Source organism: Anas platyrhynchos, chromosome 3, assembly GCF_047663525.1.
Source record: "Anas platyrhynchos isolate ZD024472 breed Pekin duck chromosome 3, IASCAAS_PekinDuck_T2T, whole genome shotgun sequence".
Classification (NCBI taxonomy): domain Eukaryota; kingdom Metazoa; phylum Chordata; class Aves; order Anseriformes; family Anatidae; genus Anas; species Anas platyrhynchos.
The window spans coordinates 49,028,290-49,053,733 of NC_092589.1; the positions used below are offsets into that span (position 1 = coordinate 49,028,290).

At 36.3% G+C, this 25,444-nt stretch overlaps 1 protein-coding gene across 44 annotated transcripts in view; it reads right to left on the minus strand.

Moving 5' to 3' along the window:
• Positions 1–25,444, minus strand: part of QKI (QKI, KH domain containing RNA binding) — a 449,819-nt gene that overhangs the window by 382,554 nt on the left and 41,821 nt on the right. For 43 of the 44 annotated variants that reach the window (XM_072035850.1, XM_072035847.1, XM_072035848.1 and 40 more), the window contains exon 3: positions 5,144–5,260. The exons of the other annotated variant lie outside the window; for it this stretch is intronic. In XM_072035850.1, the coding sequence (XP_071891951.1) occupies positions 5,144–5,260 (117 nt within the window). The remainder of the gene's footprint in view (positions 1–5,143; positions 5,261–25,444) is intronic. 44 annotated transcript variants of the gene reach the window in all.

Genomic DNA, 25,444 nt, shown 5'->3' on the forward strand with positions numbered 1-25,444 from the left:
CTTCCCTCTGGTGACCAGCAATAGGACCCGAGGGAACAGCTTGAAGCTGCAACAGGGGAGGGTCAGGCTGGATGTTAAGAAAAGGTTCTTCACCCAGAGGGTGGTTGGGCACTGAACAGGCTCCCCAGGGTAGTAGTCAAAGCACTGAGCCTGAAGGAGTTCAAGAAGCATTTGGACAATGCTCTCAGACACCGGGTGTGATTTCAAGTGGTCCTGTGTGGAGCCAGAAGCCAGAGTGTGTGATCCTTGTGGGTCCCTTCTAACTCAAATATTCTATGATTCTTTGAAACAACCAACTGTAAATAAATAATTCTTGTATCATAACAAGATGTTTCTTGCTAAAGAAAAAACAAATATGCTCTCATACTATGTTCTAGAGGAGATCTTTGACTAAACCTTTCAAGAAACAGGGAAAACAACATAGTCAACCAAGACTGTCACAACCCAGAAGCCTGTGACTGTTAGGCTTCGTATCCCCATCTGTCTGAGGTAATGGCAGCCAGAGTGATAAGAGAGCACAGAGCGATAAGAGAGCACAGAGCTGACTCCCAACGTGTGTGTCAGTGTCTGTTTTATGGAATGAGGGTAGATCAGTGAGAGCATTAAAATCAGTGTTTTGCTTATCCATCAACAACAATACTTCCCATGTATTAAGCATGTATTGGTGTTAAAATTACCATTTTTCTCCACTACTAGTGTGAAAACTGGTGTTTTTCCTCACTAGTGAGAGGTGTATTTGGACTAAGCAAGAAAATTCCTTGGTCTTAATAGAGTTACACATTCATTAGCTTTTGACGAATGTACGCAACCTCTCTCCCCTCCCCAATAATCTCCTTCATGTGTCTCCAGGCTTTAATCATAATATTCTCAGTAATTAAAGCTTTGATTTTATATTTGTCTAAAGCTGCCTAGAGTGATATTCTGATTATCAGCTGAGCCTTGGATACAAATGATTTGAGGATTTCCCTTGCTTTCTGAGGGAAATCTGTCAGCAAGTTTCAAGATCTGATGAAGTGATTTGGCCATGTGATGAAGATTTCTAATTCATTACTTCTGCTCACAAGCTCATACAGTAGAATAAAATTTTCTACAGAGCAAATCAGGATGGCTTTTTTTCCAGCACTGGTTACCACTGTCTTTTCCTATTTTTCTCTTAGTTTCTGCAGCCACTAGCAAGATATGAATAGAGAATCAGACGTATAGTAATGAATTCCTTGCAATATCCAATAAGGCCTTTATTATAACTAGCACTGGGAAATCAGATTTGTAGATATGAAATACATATAGGAAATATAAATACAAATTAACCTTTATCTTTAGTTTCCTACAAATCCCAAAACAAGTCAGTCAAAAATTGGAAAAATCCTGATCAGTTTTTTTTTTTTTTTAAACACTGAGCCTAGATAAGCCCCTTGAGAAAATAAGGAAAGTGCAGTTAGCAATCAAAGGTATTAACTACCAAAGAATTTGGTCATCTCATGCTGCAAGTCTAAGGAGTTCACCTGTACACATAATTCATGAGGAAGAGAGGCAAGAACCAATAGCAAGAGGAGTACTTACTTGCCAGACCAGTAAGTATCACTGTTTCTTTCTTTATCCTGTTTGTGATCATGTCTTGAATTCCAGTTTTTTATTTTTAGAAGAATAACCTTATTCGCAAACAAGATGCTTCACAAACTGCATCATCAATGATTAAGAAACAATTCCTATTGCAGCAACAACAGTAGGTCACACGACATAGCAACAAAGTCCACTGTCTGAAAACGGCAAACTACTAATACCAGTCACCTCAGGACAGCAACACAGTCATAAAGATCAGAAATGGGTGACATGAAAAGCAATTTTGACAAACAAACTTTTTGGTACTTAATATTGTTTGGTATTCAACCAATATTATACTATCTGGTATTCAAATACTTTCCATTATTTAATATTCAACACTAACTGCAATATTATCTCATGTAATTATCAATGGTATCAAAGTATTCTGTGCTCCAAAAATATCACACAAGGGACAAGTTACTGAAGGTAATGGGTTCCTGTTTTTTCCTGTCCAATTTGTAAATAATTACCATAAGACACTGCCCCTTACATCTCATGAATGATTCATCAATCTGAAGTGGCTTAGCACATACCATACTATGTAATGGCTTATGGACATTAACTGACTTCATCAGTTCATGGTTTTTCATGTGTATGAACTTCTAGCTGACCTGCCGAGTTCTACATAGCTAGTCCTTGTTGAAGACTAGAACAGCTTTCGTTTTCTTATCAATCTTAAAAAAAAAAAAACAAAAAAAAAAACAACAAACATGTAAGAAGTAACTCATACTCAGAAGGTCCCGATTCCTCTAAAGCTTTTTCTCAAAAAAAAAAAAAAAAAAAAAAAAAAAAAAAAAAAAAAAAAAATCTAAGCAGCTCACACAACCTGTTCTATTCGGCACAGAAATTAAACACTATACATATATATATACAGACACACACACACACATATATATGGAAAGGGTAGGGGAAATCGGTCCAAAAATACCACTTCCTCAAACAGTAAAACTGCCCAAGTTATCTAGGGAAATGACTCCCTGCAGAAAAGGATAGGTTGGATAGGTTCGAAGCCCAGAGGTAGGAGTGAGATCATGGACACTAAGCATAACTTCAGCAGATGGCCCTGGGCAACCAGTTCTAGGCAACACTGCTTGAGGAGGGAGGTTGGACAAGATCTCAATAGCCTAGGACACAAACAAATGGTCTCAAGTTGCACCAGGGAAGGCTTAGATTGGATATTATGGAGAACTTCTTCAAGGAAAGGGTCAAGCACTGGAACGGACTGGGCTGCACAGGGAAGCGGTTGGTTCCCATCCCTCGTGGTATTTAAGAGATTAATAGGCATTGCACTAGGTGTCATGGTTTAGTGATTGGACTCAGTATGCCAGATGGATGATCTTTAAGGTCTTCTCTAACCAAGATGATTCTGCAGTTCTTTATCAGAGCATCATTGTTAATATCCATCTTAAATATACATACGCTTACAAGTAACAGCAAGGCATTAGACCATTAAAGTTTGGAGCCTCAATTTATCATTGCAAGCTTTCTGAAGAACAGATGCCTAAATGTTTTAGCTTACAACATTTATAAGCATAAATGAACCTGAAACAGCTCTTTTTATTAAGAAATACATAAATTCCTGATAAACTGGGGTAGTTTATAGACTTAAAATTTTCACTCCTACCACAAAGAAGGGGTATCAATAACGCATTCATTTATGGGCAGAAGTAAAGAACTGTACTATTGATAAATACATGATGCCTTTTAAAAAATACATATAAATAGGAAAAAAAGAATGAATTAATAAGTACACGCTTTTTTGGATTACGTATCAGCATTTCTCTTGTAAGGTTGACAGCTTAGTGATTCACCCAGTCATAACTGTATTTTATTATCTTCCATATTTTGAAGATCTACTTTTTACATTCAGAAGTCTTAACTTCTAATTAATCTTCAAGCTAAAATGCAGCAACATTTAATACTCTTTTTCAAATAGTCTTCTCTTACGAAAACTAGGTGCAGTTTGCAAACTGTAAAGAGTAATGTTTTTACTGAATCTCTTGCCCCAGGATACATGCACAGATAGATAAATTTACAGTGTAACTGAATATGTAAAGAATTGGCTACTATTAATAGTCACAAACAAAGTTATAGAAATAAGATTGTTCATATATAGGCAACCATATGCTTTGCTTCAAAATACAGTATCTACACCCATGCAATTTGGTATGTCAGCTGAAGCATGCTGAAATTTTAATACCGTAGAAATTTTAATGTCTCATACCGCCCTCCACTTCTAGGAAATCATAGTTCAAAATACTTTACAAAAATAGAAATCCTGCGAATTCTGCTTATCCATTTACAGTTTTAAACCCCACAATAATAGGTCTAGTTTATACATTAAATCTTCCCCCCAACCAAGACGTAGAAGGAATTAAAGATGAGAACCAGAATGTTTAAATAAATAAACCCTCTTTGACTCCTTCATAAACCTACCGTCACTTAAGATATCATCACCCTCTTACTTCTACAGAACCTGAACAACTAAAGTCTCTCACAGATCAGAACAGACCTTTGCTCAAAAGCTGTCAATCTAAGTACTCGAAATAGCTATAGGTGGAATAACAGAAAGGAAGATAAGAGTATTACAACAGCTTATGAAAACAAGAGGCAACAAATGAAGTTTGAAAACAACACGATCATACGCTTTGGGAAGTCTAAGATTTTTAACTCAGTATTTTAATTGGTTCTATTTTAATTGGTATGTGCTACACATGTATCAGTAGAATGTATTACGTGACTAACCAGATAAGGAAAAAAAAGATTTTCTAAAGAAAGGATCAAAATAAATAATACTTATTGGAACAAAGAGCATTACAAAGTGTACATTACAAAACTGAAGTGGTGATGCTAATGCAGCTTCAGCAGTAATAACCAGAGAGGGGAAAAAGGCTAGAAAATAAGACTGCAGAAAGATGTAACTTCCAGGAATTAACATCACAACAACTTAACATTCAGGATGACCCTATCCTGAAAAGTATATGCTTCCTACTCACATGGGCAGAACATACATATTACAGGTCAGGGCAAGAAACAGCCCTAATTATATCCCAACTCCACTTGAGCAAAAAACAAATTCAGAAGCACAGTGCTTCTTGGTTCACTCCAACAATATTCACTGCTGGAAATACATTTAATGTATTTTCTGATCTCTACTACTTGCACTAATCACTCTTTTGGTATTTCAGTAAAGAAATGTTCTTAACGACACCTGTAATATTAGTGGCCCTTCCTTGGAAAAATACATTTAACCTGAATTTTTACCTTTATGTTGCGAAACACCTGACACAATTAGAAGTTAGTTATTACTGAAGAATATTTTATAATTGCTAGTTAGGCTCCCAATTGCACCATTATGGAGCACGCATATTTAACTTCTTCAAGGTAGGTTGTGTTAATCACTAAGTCTGTAAAAAAAAAAAATAACTAGATGAAGCATACAGTAAAAACACAACAAAGGAGAATAAAAAAGACGTGACCTTATCCCATGTTGGGAAAGAAAACGACACAGCTGAAACTACACTACCTTTCAAGAGCTTACCTTCTTTTTGTCCCTCATTGAGCCCTTCCCTCGGACCATTATCTTGCATCCTGTTTCTGCCTCAAGCTGTTTAGCTGTTAGTCCTCTGGGCCCAAGGATTCTTCCAACAAAGTTAAACTGGAAAAAAAAACACGACAGTATTTTTCTATAAAACATATGAAACAAAATTGACAAAACTAATTTAAAGGTTTATTCTGCCTCTAAATCATCATCTTCTTTAAAATCAATTTAGAATACCGCAATTTCTGGTTGCATGACCAGACACACATACAACTTTCATGTGGTAGGACTGATGTTGTGCCAGGTGTACGTGCAGTCTCATAATGGCACCACAGTGCCTTCAAGAAGGGCCTCTAGCCTCTACGTCTACTCTTCATTTGCTCTGTACCTACAGCTAAGGACCATCCAGAAAGCTTTTTTTTTTTTTTTTTTTTTTTTTTTTGCCTTTCCCTATTTTTCTAGTGGGGTCTACCTGGCCAGCATGCTGCCAGTTGGCCACTCATCACCTACAGAAACTCTTTGTAAAACAAACAAAAAACCCAAACATTTCATAACAGTGCCTTCAGCAAAACAAGCAATCAAAAAAAAAAAACCAACAAAAAAAAACACCGAAAAGCAACACACTTAAGTTGTTTGAATATATAACTTCAGGTTTTGTGTAGAACATTGAGAAATACATCAAATTCAGTATTTTCAGTATTTCCAACAAGGTTAATACATACATATGTATATATACACCGTGTCAGAAGTTCATGCAGTAAGCTGTATACTTTACTCAATTGTGCATACATATGAAGTTTTCCATGTTTAGAAGGCTAACATCCATATAATGAGACAAACCCCTGCCTATATTTAGCATAGTAATACTGGCATTTAGCCATTACTAACGTGTAACACTATTTCACAGTTATTTTCCAGGTTCTTTTCCTTTCATCATTTTCTATCACAGACTCTGGAAATAATGAAATTTAAAATAAAATAAAAAAAAGCACTAAGCAAAAGCAGCATTAAGAATATATGTCAACACTCTGACAACTGCAGTGAGAAGATGTAGCACCAGGCTCAAGAGATACACAAACACAGACATTTCAGACTGAAGATTTAATTCAAGCACAGATATTAAAATAACAGAAACTAAACAGTAAGGACAGGAGTCTGATTATTTTAGAATCTTGCAAACAAAGCTGTTCAAAGGAATTATGAAAAAGATAGCTTTCATTTCCTCAGCTAATTAAAGTGGTTTTTAGTACTATAACTCAACATATTTGAAATCCTTATAAAACTACAAAGATCAAAAATAATTTTGGAGTGAACAGAAGTTATGAACACAAGCAAATTAAAGTTCTCCAACAAAAATATTCCTGTTTCTCTGTGGCTAAACTGTTCAGAGAGAAGATATACTCCCAAAATAATTTAGTATTCCAAGCTCAAAACACAAAGAAATATCATGAAGTCTGTATCAACTGCAGAAAAAAGAGCTAAAGATTAAAAGCACTTGTGAACGCATACACAGACCGTGAACCATGGGAAATGAAGGAATATTCACTACAACTGGACAAGTGATGAGCCAGCTACAAGGGACGAAGTTGAGTCCTGAATTTTTACATTTCATGCTTCATGTGTAAATAGCACCTAGCTTACCTTCTCCACTAACACACTTTCTGCACACTAGATAGGTATGTATCCTGTTCCACAGGAAAAGCAAAAATACCATTGCAAAGCTGCCCTTAAAGCACTTTTTTTTTTTTTTTTTTTTACCAGCAGAAGGTGATGATCATTACATTCTCTATCTCCCAAGAGAGTCAGCAGCCTCTAATATTTTATTAACTGCCAACTGTTATATTGATTGGATCACGATTAAAAGAATAATCAAATTAGAAATCAGATAATTTTAATAAAAAAGAAAACACCATGATCCTAAGTAAAAAAGCAGATTTTTTTTAATTTTTAATTTTATTTTATTATTCTCAAGCTTGCTACTTTGTTTGTAATCATGAGGACACCCTTTAGAATCATGGATTCTAGCTGAGGAGTTGCTGACTTAAACCACAAAGATTTCTGTTCAGTGTTAAGCCAGTTTCTTCTCCGGCTACTCCCAGAACATTCTCTTCTTACAAGGAGCCTTTGTAAATTGTTCCAAGTAGCTCAACCCTGTCGTTTCTTTCCAGACTATGTATTAGAACCTTGAACCTTTTTGGATAGGTAAGGTTTCTGAAACTGTTCTCATTACCTCTCTTGGACACTCTGTTTTTTCCACTTCTTAAAGCAGGATGCCTGGACAAGGCAATACTTCAACTGAGCCTTCAACAAAGTTACTCAAACTTCAAAGCTGAGACCTACTCAAAGTTACTCAACAAACCACATCCCTATTAACACATCCCCAGCTTCTCAATCCCTTCCCCACACCCAAATTTCAGTTCTTATACTTAGTTCAATGTTTGTTGACACCAGATACCATTATTCATTACCTTCACCTTGCCAGCTTTCCCCAGTTTTGTATTCATATGCAACTTACATGCTCCCCTCCAATACCACATCATTCTACATTTGCCCAATGAACACCACATCGTTAACATTAGGCGTGCTAATTATGAAGCAGTTTTTAAATTTAATTTTATCTTCAAAAGTATCTGGTATGATTTTCTTGTTTTCTAAGTGTACTTTCTATTCCACCACCAAATTATTCCCAAATATATCAGAGATCCGAGCTGAGGGAAACCACACCAGGACTCCACTCAAGGTGGCATCTTGGTTGATTCTGTAGTCACAAGTAATCATAGTTCAAGCAAGTTGTTATTTTACCAAGTAATTCCCAAGCTTTCTGTCCCAATGGATCCCGTCAGCATTCAGTTTCCCAGACTGCCATCTCAAAGCTCTAGCTGAGAACTCCGCAGGGGAAAACAAAAAACAAAAACAAAAAAACACATGACTCTCTTCTGAAGGGACTGGGTAAGGGGGTAAGAGAGTCCAGCAGACCACAGTTCAGGAAACAGCGCAGACTAAGCCTTTTTGTTGGACTACGTCTGAAGTTTTACCAGAATCCAGCTGTCTGAGCACCCATTGCTTCTCTTACCCGCCTGTTGTGGTTTAACCCAGCGGGCAGCTCAGTGCCACACAGCTGCTTGCTCACTGTGCCCACCCACCATCCCCCCAGGAGCTGAATGGGGGAAAAGAACCGGGGGGAAAAAAAAGAAAAAAAGGCAAAACTCATGGGATTGAGATAAAAACAGTTTAACAGGACAGAAAAGGAAATGAATATAATAATGATAAAAGAATGTAAAAAGGAAGTGATGCACAAAGCAATTGCTCACCACCCACTGACGGATGCCCAGCACATCCCCAGGGACCACCCCACCCTACCCTGTATTTACCAGCCAACCCTCCCATGGTGTGGGACACCCCTCTGGCCAGCCCAGGCTGTCCTGGCCGTGTCCCCCTCCAGCCCCTGGTGCACCCCCAGCCTCCTTGCTGGCCGGGCAGTGCCAGGAGCAGAGTCCTGGGCTCTGTGTGAGCACGGCTCCTCAACAGTTGTAACATTGGGGTGTTATTGTCACTTTTTTCATCAAAAGCCCAGAACACAGCATCGTAACACTTACTAGGAAGCAAATGAACTCTGTTCCGCCCCAGCTAAAACCAGGACACTGCCAAGTCTAATGGTTCATCAAACTGCATTATTGGAAACAGATACGTCTGACAAATTTAAAGACCCTTATAAAATGACATTTGAAGTCAAGATTTCTCTTTTTTCCTTTGTCCCATGATCTCACCCAAATGCACTCTTCTTCATCCCATTTCCATACAAACACCACACTTGTGTTTAAGAACACTTTTTTCTATCACTGTATGTCATCAAAGCTAGAAATCTCCTTTATATCTCCTACAGCTTCTTTCTGACTCTGGACTTGACTGGTCCTCCAGGATTCACCTTACCCCCAGTGATTTAGTATTAAATAACCATCAGTGGTTCACAAAGTGCTGTGATCAATTTAATATGATCCAACTGCTTTACTTTGAACATATACAGCTCATGCATGTTTGAATGGGAGATTATGTTAAAAAGTGAAGCAGAAATGACCCATGCTAAGATTAACTGCTTCTTCATCAACAGTACACAATCAAATGTGCTATTCTCCTTCATGAAGTTACTCTGTTTTCAACAAACAATGGATTTCTATCCTGAACTTATTTTTATGATTTATCGCTTTTACTCACAGTATTTTATAATCATTTGTGTGGGTTTTTTTGTTTGTTTTAAAAAAAAGAGCTGAACTAAATTTTTTTTTTTTATCATGTTCTCAAATCTTACTATAGAAACTCAGCAGTAGAACTCACACAAGAAACTCCAGGAGAAACTTGTTTTGTGGCATGCATAAACACAAAAGCATCCTGTGTGTTACCTACAGGCATATTTAAGCAGAACCAACCATGTTACAAGAAGAGTCACTGTGCTGCTCTAAATCCTAAGGTTTGCACCTAACTCTGAGACCTTAACAGCAACTGTGCAGCAGCTGACACTCCTAAGAACTGACCGAACTCCTATCTGGTGTCCTGACTAACCAGTCAACTGCATCAGAAAACCTGTCATAAAAATGCGTTATATTCCCTATGCATAGAGTAATTATTGCCCAAGCAGACCGAGTGCTTTTACAGTCCTCATATGCCTCACATGCCCCTACACCCAGAACAAAAGGGAAACAAGAACAAACTATGCTAAGACTCAAAGCTGCTGATTAACAAAAGATTGCACAGAAGCATGTCCAATTTTTACAGTGTAGGAGAAATACAATGTTTAAGAAACTTTCCATGAATACTGTGTTCAGTTTTGGGCCCCTCGCTACAAGAAGGACATCGAGGTGCTTGAGCGGGTCCAAAGAAGGGCGACGAAGCTGGTGAGGGGCCTGGAGAGCAAGTCCTATGAGGAGCGGCTGAAAGAGCTGGGCTTGTTCAGCCTGGAGAAGAGGAGGCTCAGGGGTGACCTTATTGCTCTGTATAAGTACATTAAAGGAGGCTGTAGAGAGGTGGGGGTTGGCCTGTTCTCCCATGTGCCTGGTGACAGGACGAGGGGGAATGGGCTAAAGTTACGCCAGGGGAGTTTTAGGTTACATGTTAGGAAGAATTTCTTTACTGAAAGGGTTGTGAGGCACTGGAACGGGCTGCCCAGGGAGGTGGTGGAGTCACCATCCCTGGAAGTCTTCAAAAGACGTTTAGATGTAGAGCTTAGGGATATGGTTTAGTGGGGACTGTTAGTGTTAGGTTAGAGGTTGGACTCGATGATCTTGAGGTCTCTTCCAACCTAGAAATTCTGTGATTCTGTGATTCTGTGAAAGTTAAAACCAGAAGAACTTGAGGGAATCCAGCAGCACTGTATTTCGGAGTGTTACTGTGCCCTGTGTATTTTGTGCTTTCCCTTGACACCTTAGAGTAAGGTGTGGGAAGATATAATTCATCTGATGAAAAAAACAAAAACAACATTGCCTTTATTGCCGGAGAAGAATTTGAAAAAAAAAATGTTTTGATTAAAATATCCAACTCTAGAATGAGCGCATAAGCACATGCATTTGGTTAAACAATTATTTCGCTCAATTAAAAACTAATTTATTCTACAATCTTATTAGCAAGTGTTCCAATGATTTACTATACATTGAAATTGCAGAGCTAGTTACTTATAACTGGAAAAAAGCCAAAATAAGCTACTCTTGAAGTCTATTTCATTTTTAACCAAATTGAGAAATGCCTTAGAAAGCTTATTTGTTCCACAGATGTAATGCATATTTGACTGTGAACATTTTATACACACCCTAAGCATATTTTAAGTAAAATATCAGTAGTTCTTCATGATAACAAAGATGTTATATGTTGACTTTAACATAGAATACTTGAAGTTATAGCTTAATTCTTCTTGAGTAGTTATTTTCATGTATGGTTTTACTGAAGAAAAGCAGATTACACATTTAATTGAAACATATTTATATGCAAATTTGTCTCTATTGAAGTATTTCCACTTTAAAAAGTAGCTCTGTGCTGACAAAACCTGTCATAAGTGGGAGAGAAAGTCTTTTCATCAGTCAGAAGATGATGCTCTAAATCCACTGACAGCTTGCACTGACCTACCAAAATCAGTATGTTTGGATTGTATTTTTTCCAATTGTTTTCTTTTTCAAGAAATATTCTTTCATGACACTAATGACATAGCTATTTCTGCATTAATCGAAGACAGCTTAAACTGCTTTAATTTGATTTTCAGATAGTCTTAAAAAAATTACTTGGAGGTTTTAAAAAAAAAAAAAAAAAAAACAACGAATCAGCCACAGAATTTGAAAGGAGAAAAAATGGTTTGAAGCACTAGAAAAGTATACTATGTTAAATCTGAAATAACTAAGATTTTAAACTTCGAGTTATTTATTAAACACCAAAACTATATGAAACAAAACATCTAGCGTAACTTGTAACTTTGAAATTTCTCAGAAAATTGTAAAACATTTTATAGGACAGTAGAAATAACTTACATGTGCAATTTATCTCACGCAATGTGCTTTCTAGTTATAACATTTTTCCAGTGTTTTTTCAGTTAACAAATCAGTTTAGTTTCATTTAAAATAAAAACTGTGGTGATGTATATTTTGAATATTTATACACAGTTTGAAGAGAATATATACACCTATAAAATTACATCTTTATTTAAAATGACAATGAATAAATTCAGACAGACTGTCAGTTCACATATATGTCTCTCCCCCTTCTTTTTTTCTTTCACTCTAAATATTCTACTGAAATACTTAAATACTTCAAGCTATGGACACTGTCTCATCCCATACAGGTCATACCACTACATTTTTGATACATGGTGATCAAGGAAATTGAAATTTTTTTCTCATTCACAGAAAGCCTCAGACACATTTCATGTCTTACCACGTATTTCTAGTGATTTAACACCACGCTTATCACTAAAGAAAACAGCTACACAACTCTGTGTTCAAAAGAAAGCAGTAACAAGAACTAGTACCATATTAAAAACAAGTGCATCATGTACACAGCTTACTCACTGACCACTCTGTTGATTAACTGAAAACAAAGACTGAAGAGTTTACATATACAGCTATGCCACTGGCTCACATTTGAGAAAGCAAGTAGAAGTATGTTTGAAGAATATTTTTGAAATTACAAAATCTTTCATTAATTGCATTAGCATGTATTTTGAGGATTAAATATGCTCCAGTGGAATTTGGCAAGTGTTCTGCATAGTTAAAAGAACTGGACTGTCTGATGAGATTTTACAGGGAGAGGAGGCTGACAAAGCAGATGGTATTAGCATCGACAATACAGTGAACATAAATAATAGCAGTAACATATAGAATTTAATTTTTACATGCAAACTAACTTCAGGTAGTTGTTAGAATGCTGGCGAAAACAGTGAAGTTTCCTGAAATCTCTTCCGGAAACTCCTACTGGTAATAGAAGATGGCCTCTGCAAACAATGAAACATTACCTTCATCCCTTTATAAAGCAATTTTTCTAAGCAATAACCAAGTAAATGCCAGAGTACATATGTAGTGAATACCAGTATGACATGTTTAATCTGCTTATGTCAGATATATCCACTTGTATCTGCTGGGTGTATCTGACATAAGCCATTCCAGTACTATCATCAAAGCTAAATGTGAACTCATGTTGTTACAGGCAAGACAAAATAAATAAATATTGCGAGAGTAAGCCAAGCTTAATCAAGTTCAAAAGTTTCTGTAAATTACACATTTGTTAATGCAAAATTAAGCATATGAAGGTAACTGTGATATATCACTAAAATACAATAATTTTGAAGAAGGAGAACGTTAACATTCTGCGTTTTGAAGTCTGTTTTATATTACAAAAAGTATCAGTAACCAGAGCCTTTTCTCTCTTGGACATCAGTAGCACAGGCTTTCATGTTTTAAGGATGTATTATTATAATGAACATTTTGTTTTGGCTGATCTTAAAAAAAGACTCATTTATTACTGCTTCTCACTAGTGAAGTTCTGATGAAAACTGTAACAGGTGTCAGAATAAGTAAGACCTTTTAGAGATTTTAAATGCTAAGAAAAATCAGGGTTTTCTTTTTAATATTTAGATTTTCTTTTTTACTCAAAAAAAAGTAATTATACTAGTCAAAAAAAAAATCACAAGGACAACATTCACCAAAGGGTAACCCCAAGCCTCTCAGGGCTAACACAACTATGAAGTTGTCTAAGCTTGTATCTCTATGCCTGAAACATAGTATAATTTAACAAACTAAAAACTGATTGAAATTATGTTCTGGAATCTAGATCAAAGTAAGACAAAATAAATAGCATACAATGCAATTTTAGATAGAAAACTGAGGTTGTTTTAATTGGGTGACAAATGTCAACAAGTATATTACTTGCTACGATAAAAACAAAATTCTTTTTACAAAGTAGTGTAACACAATTAAAACCTCAAGACAGCACAACAACATTAAGGAGTGTAACCATCTTAAAATAAAAATATCAGTGTATTTCATTTGAAGATGCCACAACTCAACAAGGTTAGTTTTATGGCTAGAATTGACCTGTCAATTACCAGATTATTTACATTAATTTCTAACCCAGCATATTAATAGCCGCTGTTGACCATTCAAAAAAGGCTCAGAACCTTTTTCTGATCACTGCAGCTGTAATCTAGACAAACCAGATTATCCCTGTGATTTCAACAAAATATAGTTTTTACTCAGCAGAAGGCATCTTAAATGCTTTAAATGCTTCACCAAAAAAAAAAAAAAAAGGCAAAAAAATGCCTTTAAAAGTATAGCTGGGATTTAGAATGAATTACTAAATCCTACAAATCCACATTGTTCACCTCTAGTAACCTCTGTGCTGAAGGCTTCAAGAGCTTATTTAACTGACAAACAGCTTTACAACCCCCCATGTAAATACAATGGATCGTTCGTTTAAAAAAAAACAAAAATCAGGTCAGAGTTTAATAATGGCAATAGACATTCCTCTATTAAAGGAATAAATAAATAAATAAATAGATAAATAAATGTTTTTAAAAAGAATCGCACAACACTGAAGGATGCAACTTTTTTCTCCACATTCTTAACTTTCATTTGTAGGGAACCTCTGAATAAATTATCAAGTATCTAGATTAGACACTTCCATTCATTCTTTGTTCAAATGTTATTATACTAGTCAGAAATATACCAAAACACCACTTAATTTTTAACACACAAATTCTAATGCACGTGACAGGGGAACCAAAGCAGTAGCTAATCCTAATTAACTGCCTGTGTTATAACTAGGTTGGATGGCCAACACAGTTTCCTTTGTTACCTGTTCGGAGCTTGGTATCTGTCAGGACATGTTATTGAAATGCTGCCATAAGAATTCAGAACACAAGTACGTAAGTCAAAATCTTCAAATCGGTACAACATTTATTTTGGTATCTAATGTAATTTTCATTCCCACTTTAAATCACAAAATAGAAAACCTTTTTAAGCTCATCTGGACAGCAGATATCCTCCTGGTTTTGTAAAGCAACATGTACAAGATCCCAAAGTGTGCGTGCATGTGTATGTTTATAAATATATAAACACACATATATAAAAGATGTTAACAGAAAGAAATTAAACTCAGTTGCACTTTTTTTGCTAGATTAGGAGCTAATATCATTTGTTCAAGAATTAGAATGACTTTGATATTAGCAAAATATCTAACCACATACAAAAATGAATTCCTTAGTAAATTTGAAAGAATTACCCCCATCTAACTGACATTTAATTCAGTTTTCTAAGAACTAATCCAATACATTCATGCTAAGAAACTTATCATTAAGTGATTGCTATGGTTTTATTCTGTCCTAGGTTTACATGCAGATTTTTTTTATTTTTTTTTTTGGTAGCAAAATTATATCTGCATCATACATTGTTGGCACTAGGTAACACAACATACAGCAGAAAGCTAGGAGACAAACCATTTTTGTTAGCCAAAACCGAAGAACTTTATTTTTGTGGAAAGGAATGTTATAACTGCTGCCACGAAGACCTTACATTATTTTGTCAACAACTCAAAAGTTCTAAAACACTGCAGAAGTTATACTGCTTAAGCTGCTTTAAACAGAAGCAGCAGAGGTCAGATAAATGGACTGGGAAGTTTGGGAGAATTAATTAAAGAATAATTCTTAAATTGCAGACCTGTAACTCAAACAACAAGAAGTACATGCTTCTCGTTTTGCTGTGCAAAATGAAATGATCTCAAAGAAAAAAGCTACTGCTATAAACAACCAATGCTCGGATTAGATAAATAGAAGGAATAAAGGTAATTTCATTAAATTAGTGACAAATTTGCTTTTTACACAAAAATATCAGCACAGATATATGTTAAATATGTCAAAACTTTCAATGCAAAACTGAGATCCAGAAGGGCTGCTGTGCTAATTCAGAAGGCAATCAGCACTTCAAGAATGGTATCACATACTAATGCAAGAGAAGATTTTCAGAGGACTACATAGCTCCATATCCACAAATCTCCCTGTATAGGGATATAGAAAAAAGTAAATCTGACTAAACACAGTACATCAAATTCCCTGAGCAAAGAAGCTCAAATCTCTCTAATCTCTTTTACGCAAAGCCTGAAAACCCTATCTGGTACACCATCAAGCTATGGATAGTCAAGCTGAACTTTCACATAGCTATTTTAGTACTCCCTGAAGAAAATGCAAGAAAAGACCACCTCAAATTGGTAGAAAACCACTCTGGTGGTACTATCATAACAACAAGAAGATGCTCCTACCATAAGGAAAAATAGCTCAACATTAAGACAAATGACAGTCATCTGTCACAGCTGCAGTTGTCTGAAAGCTGCCACAAAACCTGTAGTGGCTACAACACCATCTCCAACAAGCTGCACCAGCTCCTAAGGGGATGAGATTTGCGATTTCCTGACCACTTCCTGTCCTTATGGACTGCATGGCTAGACAAGGAGCCCGTCCATACTGAAGAATACAACAAAAAGATGGCTAGTAAAGCCCACCCCACAGCAAATGGGGTGCAATGCTTCACTCTGTTCAGCCTGCGTCTTCACAGAATGGCCGAGGTTGGCAGGGACCTCTGAAGATCACCTAGTCCAACCCCCCTGCTGGGCAGGATCACCTAGAGCATATTGCACAGAATGGCATCCAGGTGGGTTTCAATTATCTCCAGAGGAGACTCCACAACCTCTTTGGGCAGCCTGTCCCAGTGCTCTCTCACCCTCACAGTGAAGAAGTGCCCCCTCATATTTAGCTGGAACCTCCTCGGCTTCAGCTTGTGCCCATTGCCTCTTGTCCTCTTGCAGGGCACAACTGAAAAGAGATTGGCTCCGTCCTCTCAACACCCTCTCCTCAGATATTGATATATGTTAATGAGGTCTTCCCTTAGTCTCCTCTTTTCAGACCAAACAGGCCCAGTTCTCTCATCCTGTCCTCTAATCATCTTTGGGCAGAGGCCTGGCCTGCTCCCTGTCAGCAGTCCCACCCAGCAGAGGGCTGCCTCCAGGCTGCCCACCAACACTAGGACACATCTGATCAGAAAGGGGACGCAGAGGCCTGCACATTAGTGCTTAAGCTGCTGAAGAGCCTAAAATGAGGTTTTGCTCGTCACTTCTTTGGGCCAGCTGTGCTGATAGCTGTAAGCCAGGAGAAATGACCTAGTTTGGGTTCAAGAACTGAACAAGTCCTCGACAAAAAACAGTGGAAAAGTGAGCAAAAACCAGCAGAAACAGATACCACACAGGATTAATCTTCTAATTCTAACTTCAGTGTCAGCCATCTCCAGCTTACATTGTGACCTTTACTATATGTAAAAGTAGTAGATGTACTTAGAGTTTCATATCTTTTATGCAATTAAGTGTTGAAATTTTCCAAATGTTAGCTTTCATTTTGAAAATACGTCATACAAAGAAACACATTATGATACCTTTCTACATCACTAATAAGGGCAGGGGACAGAAATTAAGATACAAGAAGTCTATACCATTGGAGAGCACTCATCTTTATATAATTTACAAAAAGAAACAGTTTTTCCAATTTAGATATTAATCTGCAAGATATCAAGTATCTAAATGTTTCCACAGAGACCCATTAAGGAGCAAGGAAGCATCAGACGAATGTTACTGTACCATCTCCTAATAAACTGCCTAAATCCAAGTATTCATTTCTTTTTGCACTCGATAAGCCATGGAACGCTGAAAAGTTTTTAGATTCATTCCATAACATTATTTATATAAAAATAATAATTTATATTTTATGTAACTAATAAAAGCGCTCTCAAAGTTTGTCCTTCCAAACTCTTTAACCTTCCCTGTCATTAGGGCTGACTGATAAGCCACCAGCTGTTTTTTTCTTTCTAGTGCTACAATGCATTCTCTTCCTTTTTAAGTCTAGTATACCCAAGCAGCAAACAGCAGGACTTAAGCCAGCTGCTAGAATGTCACAAACCTATATATTTAGCTCCCATCTCATTCATTGCCATCCCTCAGTGTCAACCACTTAATGTCCCTTTTGCTCCAGTCCACTGACATTCCTCGCTGAGCTGACAACACTGCTGGCTAGATCAGCAGCTAGGAGTACAAGAACATACAACAACAAAGCAGAGACCTTATCAGTTATCAGAGACAAAAGCCATGCCACGTCAAACATACTCAAGGTGAAAAGAATTTTATTTTCAACTCTTAATCTCAATTTGACTGTTTATAAATTGTGCAATTGTTTATATAAATACAGTATTTATAGAAACAGCAATTTATTATTTTAACATGTGCAATTATTATTAGTCTATCATCACCTAATAGGACAGAAACCCTTCCATGCTTGTATTATATTAGTTTGCACTATATGCTGCATTTCTGCTTTCTCAATGCTTTCCATACATACCAATACAAACTGTGCATTAACATTACATTTGCTTTCCATAACATTGTCTTAAACATTAACCCTTTTCTTCATGCCACAAGCTTTTTAAAAGGAGAAGACCTTAACAGTGTAGTTTCAATTTCATTTCAAGCAAGTATAAAATAATATTCCTCAAAATGAATTTTATGCTACATGTTCTGTTCATGTAAAAACACTAATCTAATTATTGTCATATTTTGGAAATAATTGGATTTTAAATTGCTTAGAATTATCAACATAAGTGACAAAGCTGTAAAGATAGACAAATTAACAATTTCATGGTTTTAAAATAGAAATCTCTGTTATCATTAGAAGCCCATTTGCAGTGATTTAAAGGCCCACAGTACAGTTTGGTAGTTCCCTCCTTTAAGTGGTCATAAAAACCTTTAAGCAGTAATTGAAAGATTGTTAACAGAAACTCTTTCAGGAAACCAGATCCCGTGAACAATCTAATAGTAGGCATACTTAAGCAAGATAGTGAATAATCTGTTTCATCCTATTCACTAAAATGAGGTTTTGAGAACAGAGAGAAGACACCACTTTCAATAACACCAGAAGATGAGTAAAAATTGTTCAATTCCATGCTCTGCTTGGGAATTATGACACATTTATCCAGAGAATTAACAAGTTGTGCTGTGTATAAATCAGTCTCCAAAACCTAATTGTAGGTTCCAGCAGTGCCCTCTTAGCCTCACAGTTTACATCATTAAACTCATATTCCAGTAACAAAGGATCCTTAGGATATACAGTCCAACAACTAATTTCCATAATAATACCTTTTAATTAGACGTGACTACATGTGACATTACCCAAGGCACTTAAGTTGGCAGTTTTGCTGTACACTGCTTCCTATTCTCAGTAATTATAAGTGAGAAAGATGTTTAAATTGGAGCACCAATGGAGACATAATACAGTTGTTACAAATACTTTGCAGAAATAGAAATTCTTATACTTAAGGGTCACCACTTTCCCCTCCCCCCCCTTTTTTTTTTAAATTATGAAAGAAATAAAATCACTTTTTATTCCTCAGAAAGAAAGAGCTGACCAAGCAGAAACAGGTTGTGAAGTTATACTTGTCATTGCTAAGGGCAGGTGCTCAGTAACCACTTCATGTTATCTTATTAGTTAATTGCATTTTAGATGTAAAGCTTTAAATCAACTTCAGGCAACACATAACATGTTAAATTATTCAATGTTTTAAAATTCTAATTTTCAAAAATAATTTTATTAGTCACCTTGAAAGGTGAAAGGAATCACAAAAATTACATGCTTCCTAATCAGAAGACCTTAACGCTTTATTATATAAATAGTAACTACTATATTTTTCTTAAAGATAGCCCTCTTACTAGCAATCAATTTTTTTTAAAAAAGAGGTTGAGCACCACACCAAGCAGAAGAGCAATCAAGCCCATGATTAAGATTTAAAGTATTGTTTTGCTGAGAAACTTTGGCATTACTAATGACAGCTGACTTGAGTTTCCGTATTCAACCTAGATATCTGAAAAAAATGCATTTTAATACATGGAATTGTTTGCATTAGAAGGGACCTTAAAGATCATCTAATTCCAACCCCCCTGCCAGCCACATTTCTGAAGTGAGTGACAAATTAAAGTATTTAACCTTCCTGAACATAAACATGATTTCCATTCATGTGACTAATTATAATTACCTAATTTAGCTGACTAAATTGTAATTTATAATCACAGCCAATATTAGATAATTTTTGCTTTACTCTTTTACTTTTATACACCTTACAGTACTGGTAACACATCTGCAATCTGGTTTGTAGAAGTAAAGCTCTAATTTATATGAACTCACAGTAGGGAAAGAAAAAAAATCAGTGTTCTTACATAGCTTGTGACAGATTAACTACTGAAGTACCTATTTATATCTTTAATTATATTGAAAAGGCTCCAGGTATTTCAACAATTGTAACTACAAAAACTCCCAATGTAAATAGAGAATGGTAATGCTTAGCTACACGAGCTTTGTACATCAGCACTATCACATTCCAAGTACATAGTTTGCACTGCATTAGATCTATTGGAGGTTGCTATACCAAACTAGGTCTAGAATTTCATGCCATGAAAATACAACACAAGGTAATTTCAAATTATCTAATCAAGATAACTATAAAAGCAAGCCCCCTCTCAAAAATTAAAACCAAAGAATAGTAAAGCTGTACAGTTAGTAGCCTTTGGGATACTTCAACTTACTTACTTCAACTTTAACCAATGGTAAAAGGAAAAGGTCTCATAGCTTTTGATATGTTTGGTCTTTTCCAATTTGTACTCAAAAAACTCTCCCAGGATCCGTAACCATTTTCAAAACCCATGCCAAGAGCTGAAGAAGTATAGGTCAGGAAAGCAGAACATCTCTCAAATTATAGGCATCTGACTACTTCTTTCAGCTCACCTTCTTTCCTCAAAATGGCATCTGCTAAAAGCTGTTGCATTACCAAACATCAACTCTTTGCTTCACGTGTATGAAGGGAATACATAGACAAAGGAGCGGAAAAGGGCCTGTAACACATTAAAAAGGCCAATCAATCAGGAGCATTTAAAGGTGCAAGTCTCACCACATCTACACCACAGAATCACCTACTTCAGCCAGCATCAAGCAGTACAGAGCAGCAGGTAAGGCTGGCATTAGTTACAACAGCACCTCTGCATATTGTAGTATTGCAACCATTATCCCAGACATTTGCTGCTACTGAAATAGCAGTACATCAGCAACTGTTACATTTGGGATTCATTTTTAACTAGCTTTTGCCTTTTACCCAGGAGCTTTTAAGAGTAGGGAGACAAAGGGATATTCTGTGACGATGCCCATCAGTCAAAGGAGACTGATGCTGCATATGTTCATGGCAAGAGGAACTACCTCATTTACCACAGGAGAAAAAGGGATAAGCAAGACTTATCATAAAGCTCTGAGATGCATTTCAGGTTCACACACTAATTTAACTGCCTGCAATAGTGTGCATCTCTGTACTGTAAGTTGCCTTGCACACCTCTGTATGCTACAAAGCCAGATTTACAGGTCTCCCTTATTCGACCTGTGCATCCACCATTTCCCTGAAAAAAATGGAAATCCTCCAGAAAGACTCACAAGCCACTGATTACAACCTTCCAGGTTTCAAGTACAACCACTTACAGTCATGGAAGGAAGGAAAAAAAAAATAAAAAAAAATCTTATTTTGGCCTATCTTCAAAAATCTCAGATCAAAGCGCAAGAAACACTATTAGAGTATTTGTGTTGGGTGACAGTTTTTTGCTTTCCTTTTAATACAAGTGATGTAATCAAATCCTATCCTGTCAAATGATTTCCAACTATAAAATTCAAACCAAATATGTCAAATTACATGACCCAGAAGTTTAATATGCTGATTTGAGTAAGATATTCATTATCATCAGTATTCATTAAATGAAGACTGATTTGTTGTTTCTACTAATCATGATACAAAAATTTGCTACAATAAGAGCCATTTCATGCGGCATTCACTTTTGCAGGTCATCTGCAATTTGGGGATTAGTGTGTGTGGAGGGAGACAATATGACTGAGAAACTGCTACATATTTAAGACGATTTTCAGTCAACTCTACTGATTGTCTTTCCAGAGGAAGCGGTCCCTCTACCACTAACAACAAGGTAACACACGGTAAAAAAGGGTCCTTTGATACTACAGGTCATAATGCTCACACTCAGGTCAAACTTGAATTTTCAGGTCAGTAAGTTTTGACTGTTTAAAAACCAATTACCTAAAATATACTGATCAAGTATGTGTCAGCACCCTATGGAAATAAAAGCCACTGGATAAAAAACAAAATATACAAAAAAGGCTGTCAACCAATCTCATCAACTTTAACCCAAATGCCAAGTGATGACCAAAGACAACTGGATGGACATCCAGCCTTCCTGGCTGCACAGGGGGTGTAATACTTTGTAAGTAAGAGTCAATTAAAATGAATGTAAGCACAGTGTAAAAAGGAATTTGGTGCCATCAAACAGCATTATTTTTCTTAAATACTGCAGATGGAAGAAAAATAACAGACACTTTTAAAGTAAGTTCAGAAAGTTTCAGAAGGAAATTGGAGCTTTCACAGAATTAGGCTGTTACACTGTTCTGGGGGGGGGGGGGGGATGACTTGACAAAACATAAAAGGTTAGTGTACACCAATGTTATGTCAAAGTAATTGAAACAAAGTCCAACTACTGGCTTTAAAAACAGAAGAAACTAAATGAATTGAGTAGATACATACACCAAGAGATGAATACCTACTAGCCAAACAAACTGTCTCCCATGCAGGAATATCTACTGAGGTAGCATTTGATTTTTATTGTAAAGCCTAATGTTCAAAACTAACCAAGGTAAACAACAGCTCCTAGGATCCTAGGATAAAAAACAAAACAGGGAAGAAGAAAGCAAAGATCTAAATAGAAAGCTTACTCCTCAAGCTGGAATTTGTGTACCATCTTCCACTCAGTAAGAACCATGGAGAGAGGCCAACTGACCAACACTGATGAGATGCAAATACAGAAAAACACAATTATGACAAATTATGGATTGAATTCGAGTAAGAATGAATGCTCTAAATGTAACTTTACACTAAGAATTTTCCTTGACTAGTAAAATACACTTTTAAAAGTACTACCTCATTAAAAAAAAAAAAAAGAAAATAGTTCATGACCTTATTTAAATGACTTTTAAATTAAAATGCACCCGAAGGCTTGTGGATTTATTCTTGGAATAAGCAACAGAATTGAGTGCATCTACTAGAGATTCTGCTGCCTGAAGAGTAAATCCACATATGTACTTTAAACACAGCTCTACCTTGTTCTTTAAAATTTGGTTTTAGCTCCTCTGAGTGTATTTCCATGTTTACTGCATTCCCCAATCCTAGTTAAAGCACACAAGATGTCAATTCACAAAATAACTACCAACAAGCTCTGCAGGTGTACACAAGTGTACCTGACATTCACAAGAGCAAGCAAAAACACCATTCTGAAGCACTTCCTCCTCTCTGTATAAAACCTCTCTCTACTCTGATAACATCTGAAAGAACAGATGGAACAAAATCCAATGAAAAACAGTATCAGTGTTGCACAAATCTCCATGGCACCATAATCCACCTTTCATTATGGTCTGAACTGTCTGAAGTATTTGCACACAATTCATGTTTTTAGTCTTGCAAGTGATACTAAATAAAAAATGTAGAAGTATTGAGGGAAAACAGTTCAGAAATAGGAACCATATACAAACTAACAAAAGTTAAAAGCTGAAACACATGACCAAATGAAGCAAAGCACCCAAATATTTTTGCAGTCCATGAAATAAAAATATTTATGCACATGAAGCATAGAACTCTAGAACATTCAAACAAAAGAGGGTATTAAGATGACAGCTCTAATCAAATAAATTGCCCATTGAAAGCCTAACTCCACAGAGACAATTACAATTGAGAGACCAGCCATAATGAAAGGCACTGCGCAAGCTAAAACAAGCACGATAGAAGTTGGCGGCAAGGTCTTAAGTTGTTCTTCAAAAAGTTCAGTTCGAAACATCCCTTGCAACCATCATAGTTAACCGATTTGAATGAGATGGATTTATTTTTAACTAAATAACTATTTTGACTCAAGTCTAATTTTAGGCACTTAATCCACTGATAAAACAGTTGGTATGTAGGTACTGCCTGGAGTCACCTTCTAGCCTACCATCCCCCTTTAGTATGTCATTGCCCCTCCTTCCATCCACAGTATACAGAAGGCACCCAATTTCTAGTGCTAGCTGTGTCAGATTAGAGGACTCCTCTACCTTTGTGAGCTGGACCTGGGTAATGACTAAACGAGAAAAACAATCCACTACTTCCTAGCATAAGTGGCATATACATGCTGGACACAACTGTAAGTTCAATCCTATGACGTTAATATGAAGAAGTTGCTAATACAAGCATCATTGTGACAAAAATGTACCAAACCTAAATATATTCAGTTTTATTACCGGTATCAGATGCAACTTGTTTCTTCTCCCAGGTTTCTAAATTTACTTTAAAAAAATGCTAATTAGAACATTGTCCCTAACCAGAGCAGGTGCTGTTAAGTTTTCATTTGTCTTAAAGTCCCCTCCGCATCTTCCATTTCTTTTATGTAGCAGAACATCTGCAAACAGTTAATAAAATCTGAAATACTAAAATAGCAATAAGCATATTAGCAGATAAATCACTGTGTAATAATTTGTCAATCATTCACTTGATGTTCTCATAGTTAAAAGGGAAAGAAAACTCTCAGAAGGATGACATATGGACCAAGTTCATTGGTAGTGGTGAGTATTACCATCAGAAACTACAGAAGAAAGGTGTTCTTTTTTCCCTTTATTTTTAAATCTTGTCTGTATTCTTGAGCACCTCCAGTTGTGCAAGGGGAGGTTGGAAATGAGGAGACATTTCTTCTAAGAAAGAGCAGTCAAGCACTGGGACGGGTTGCCCAGGGAGGTGGTGGAGTCACCGTCCCTGGGGGTGTCACCGTCCCTGGGGGTGTTTAATGAAGGTTGGACCTGGTGCTTCGGGACATGGTTTAATGGGTGACATTGGTAGTAGGGAGATGGTTTGACCCGATGATCTTGGAGGTCTTTTCCAACCTTAATGCTTCTATGAGTCTATGATTCTATCAAGCATGTACAAAGACTTAGAAGAAAGTTACCTTTCAATGGGGGAGATCAAATTGGCAGTAATGGAAACATATCCAATAAAATGTTAGGTATAGAGGGAAAAAAACCTTCATACAAATAAATACTAAGGCAGATCTCATTTTTACTGGTATCTAAACGAAGGGGACCTTCTCTCACTGAATCTATTACGTATCGCTTGCAACTAGAGACCACAAAACCTCATAAACATGAGAAATTCCAACTCAAAAATAACTTTTAACCCCCTTGCTATTTGTAAAGGAATATTGTTCCAAATATCTCATTCGGACTGGAAATCAGCAATCAAATTATTTTAGTTTCTTCAAATGCATATGGTAGTTTTATCAGTAGTTGACCTTTTGCTAAATCTTCCTCAAGCCCTGCTGGTTACTCTATAGATTAAATTTATTTAGAAAGAACAGTTATATTCCCTCTTTCGTTCCTATTGCAAGGGTAAACGAGGCCAGCTTTTTCAGCCTCCTTCCCTATTTATCATTAGGGAATGAAGAGCTTAAGTAAAAGAATCAGAACAATAAATAAAGAGGATGTTATCATTTTCCTAATCCATTATTAGGGATGCTATTAAACTCTGATATTACCAAATTGAAAAAGGATTTAAATGTTTTGTCAGTAAGTTCCCCATAGTAAAATGAATCCCTGTGTTCATGATTCTGTTGTACTAATTAAACAGTTTTAACTAA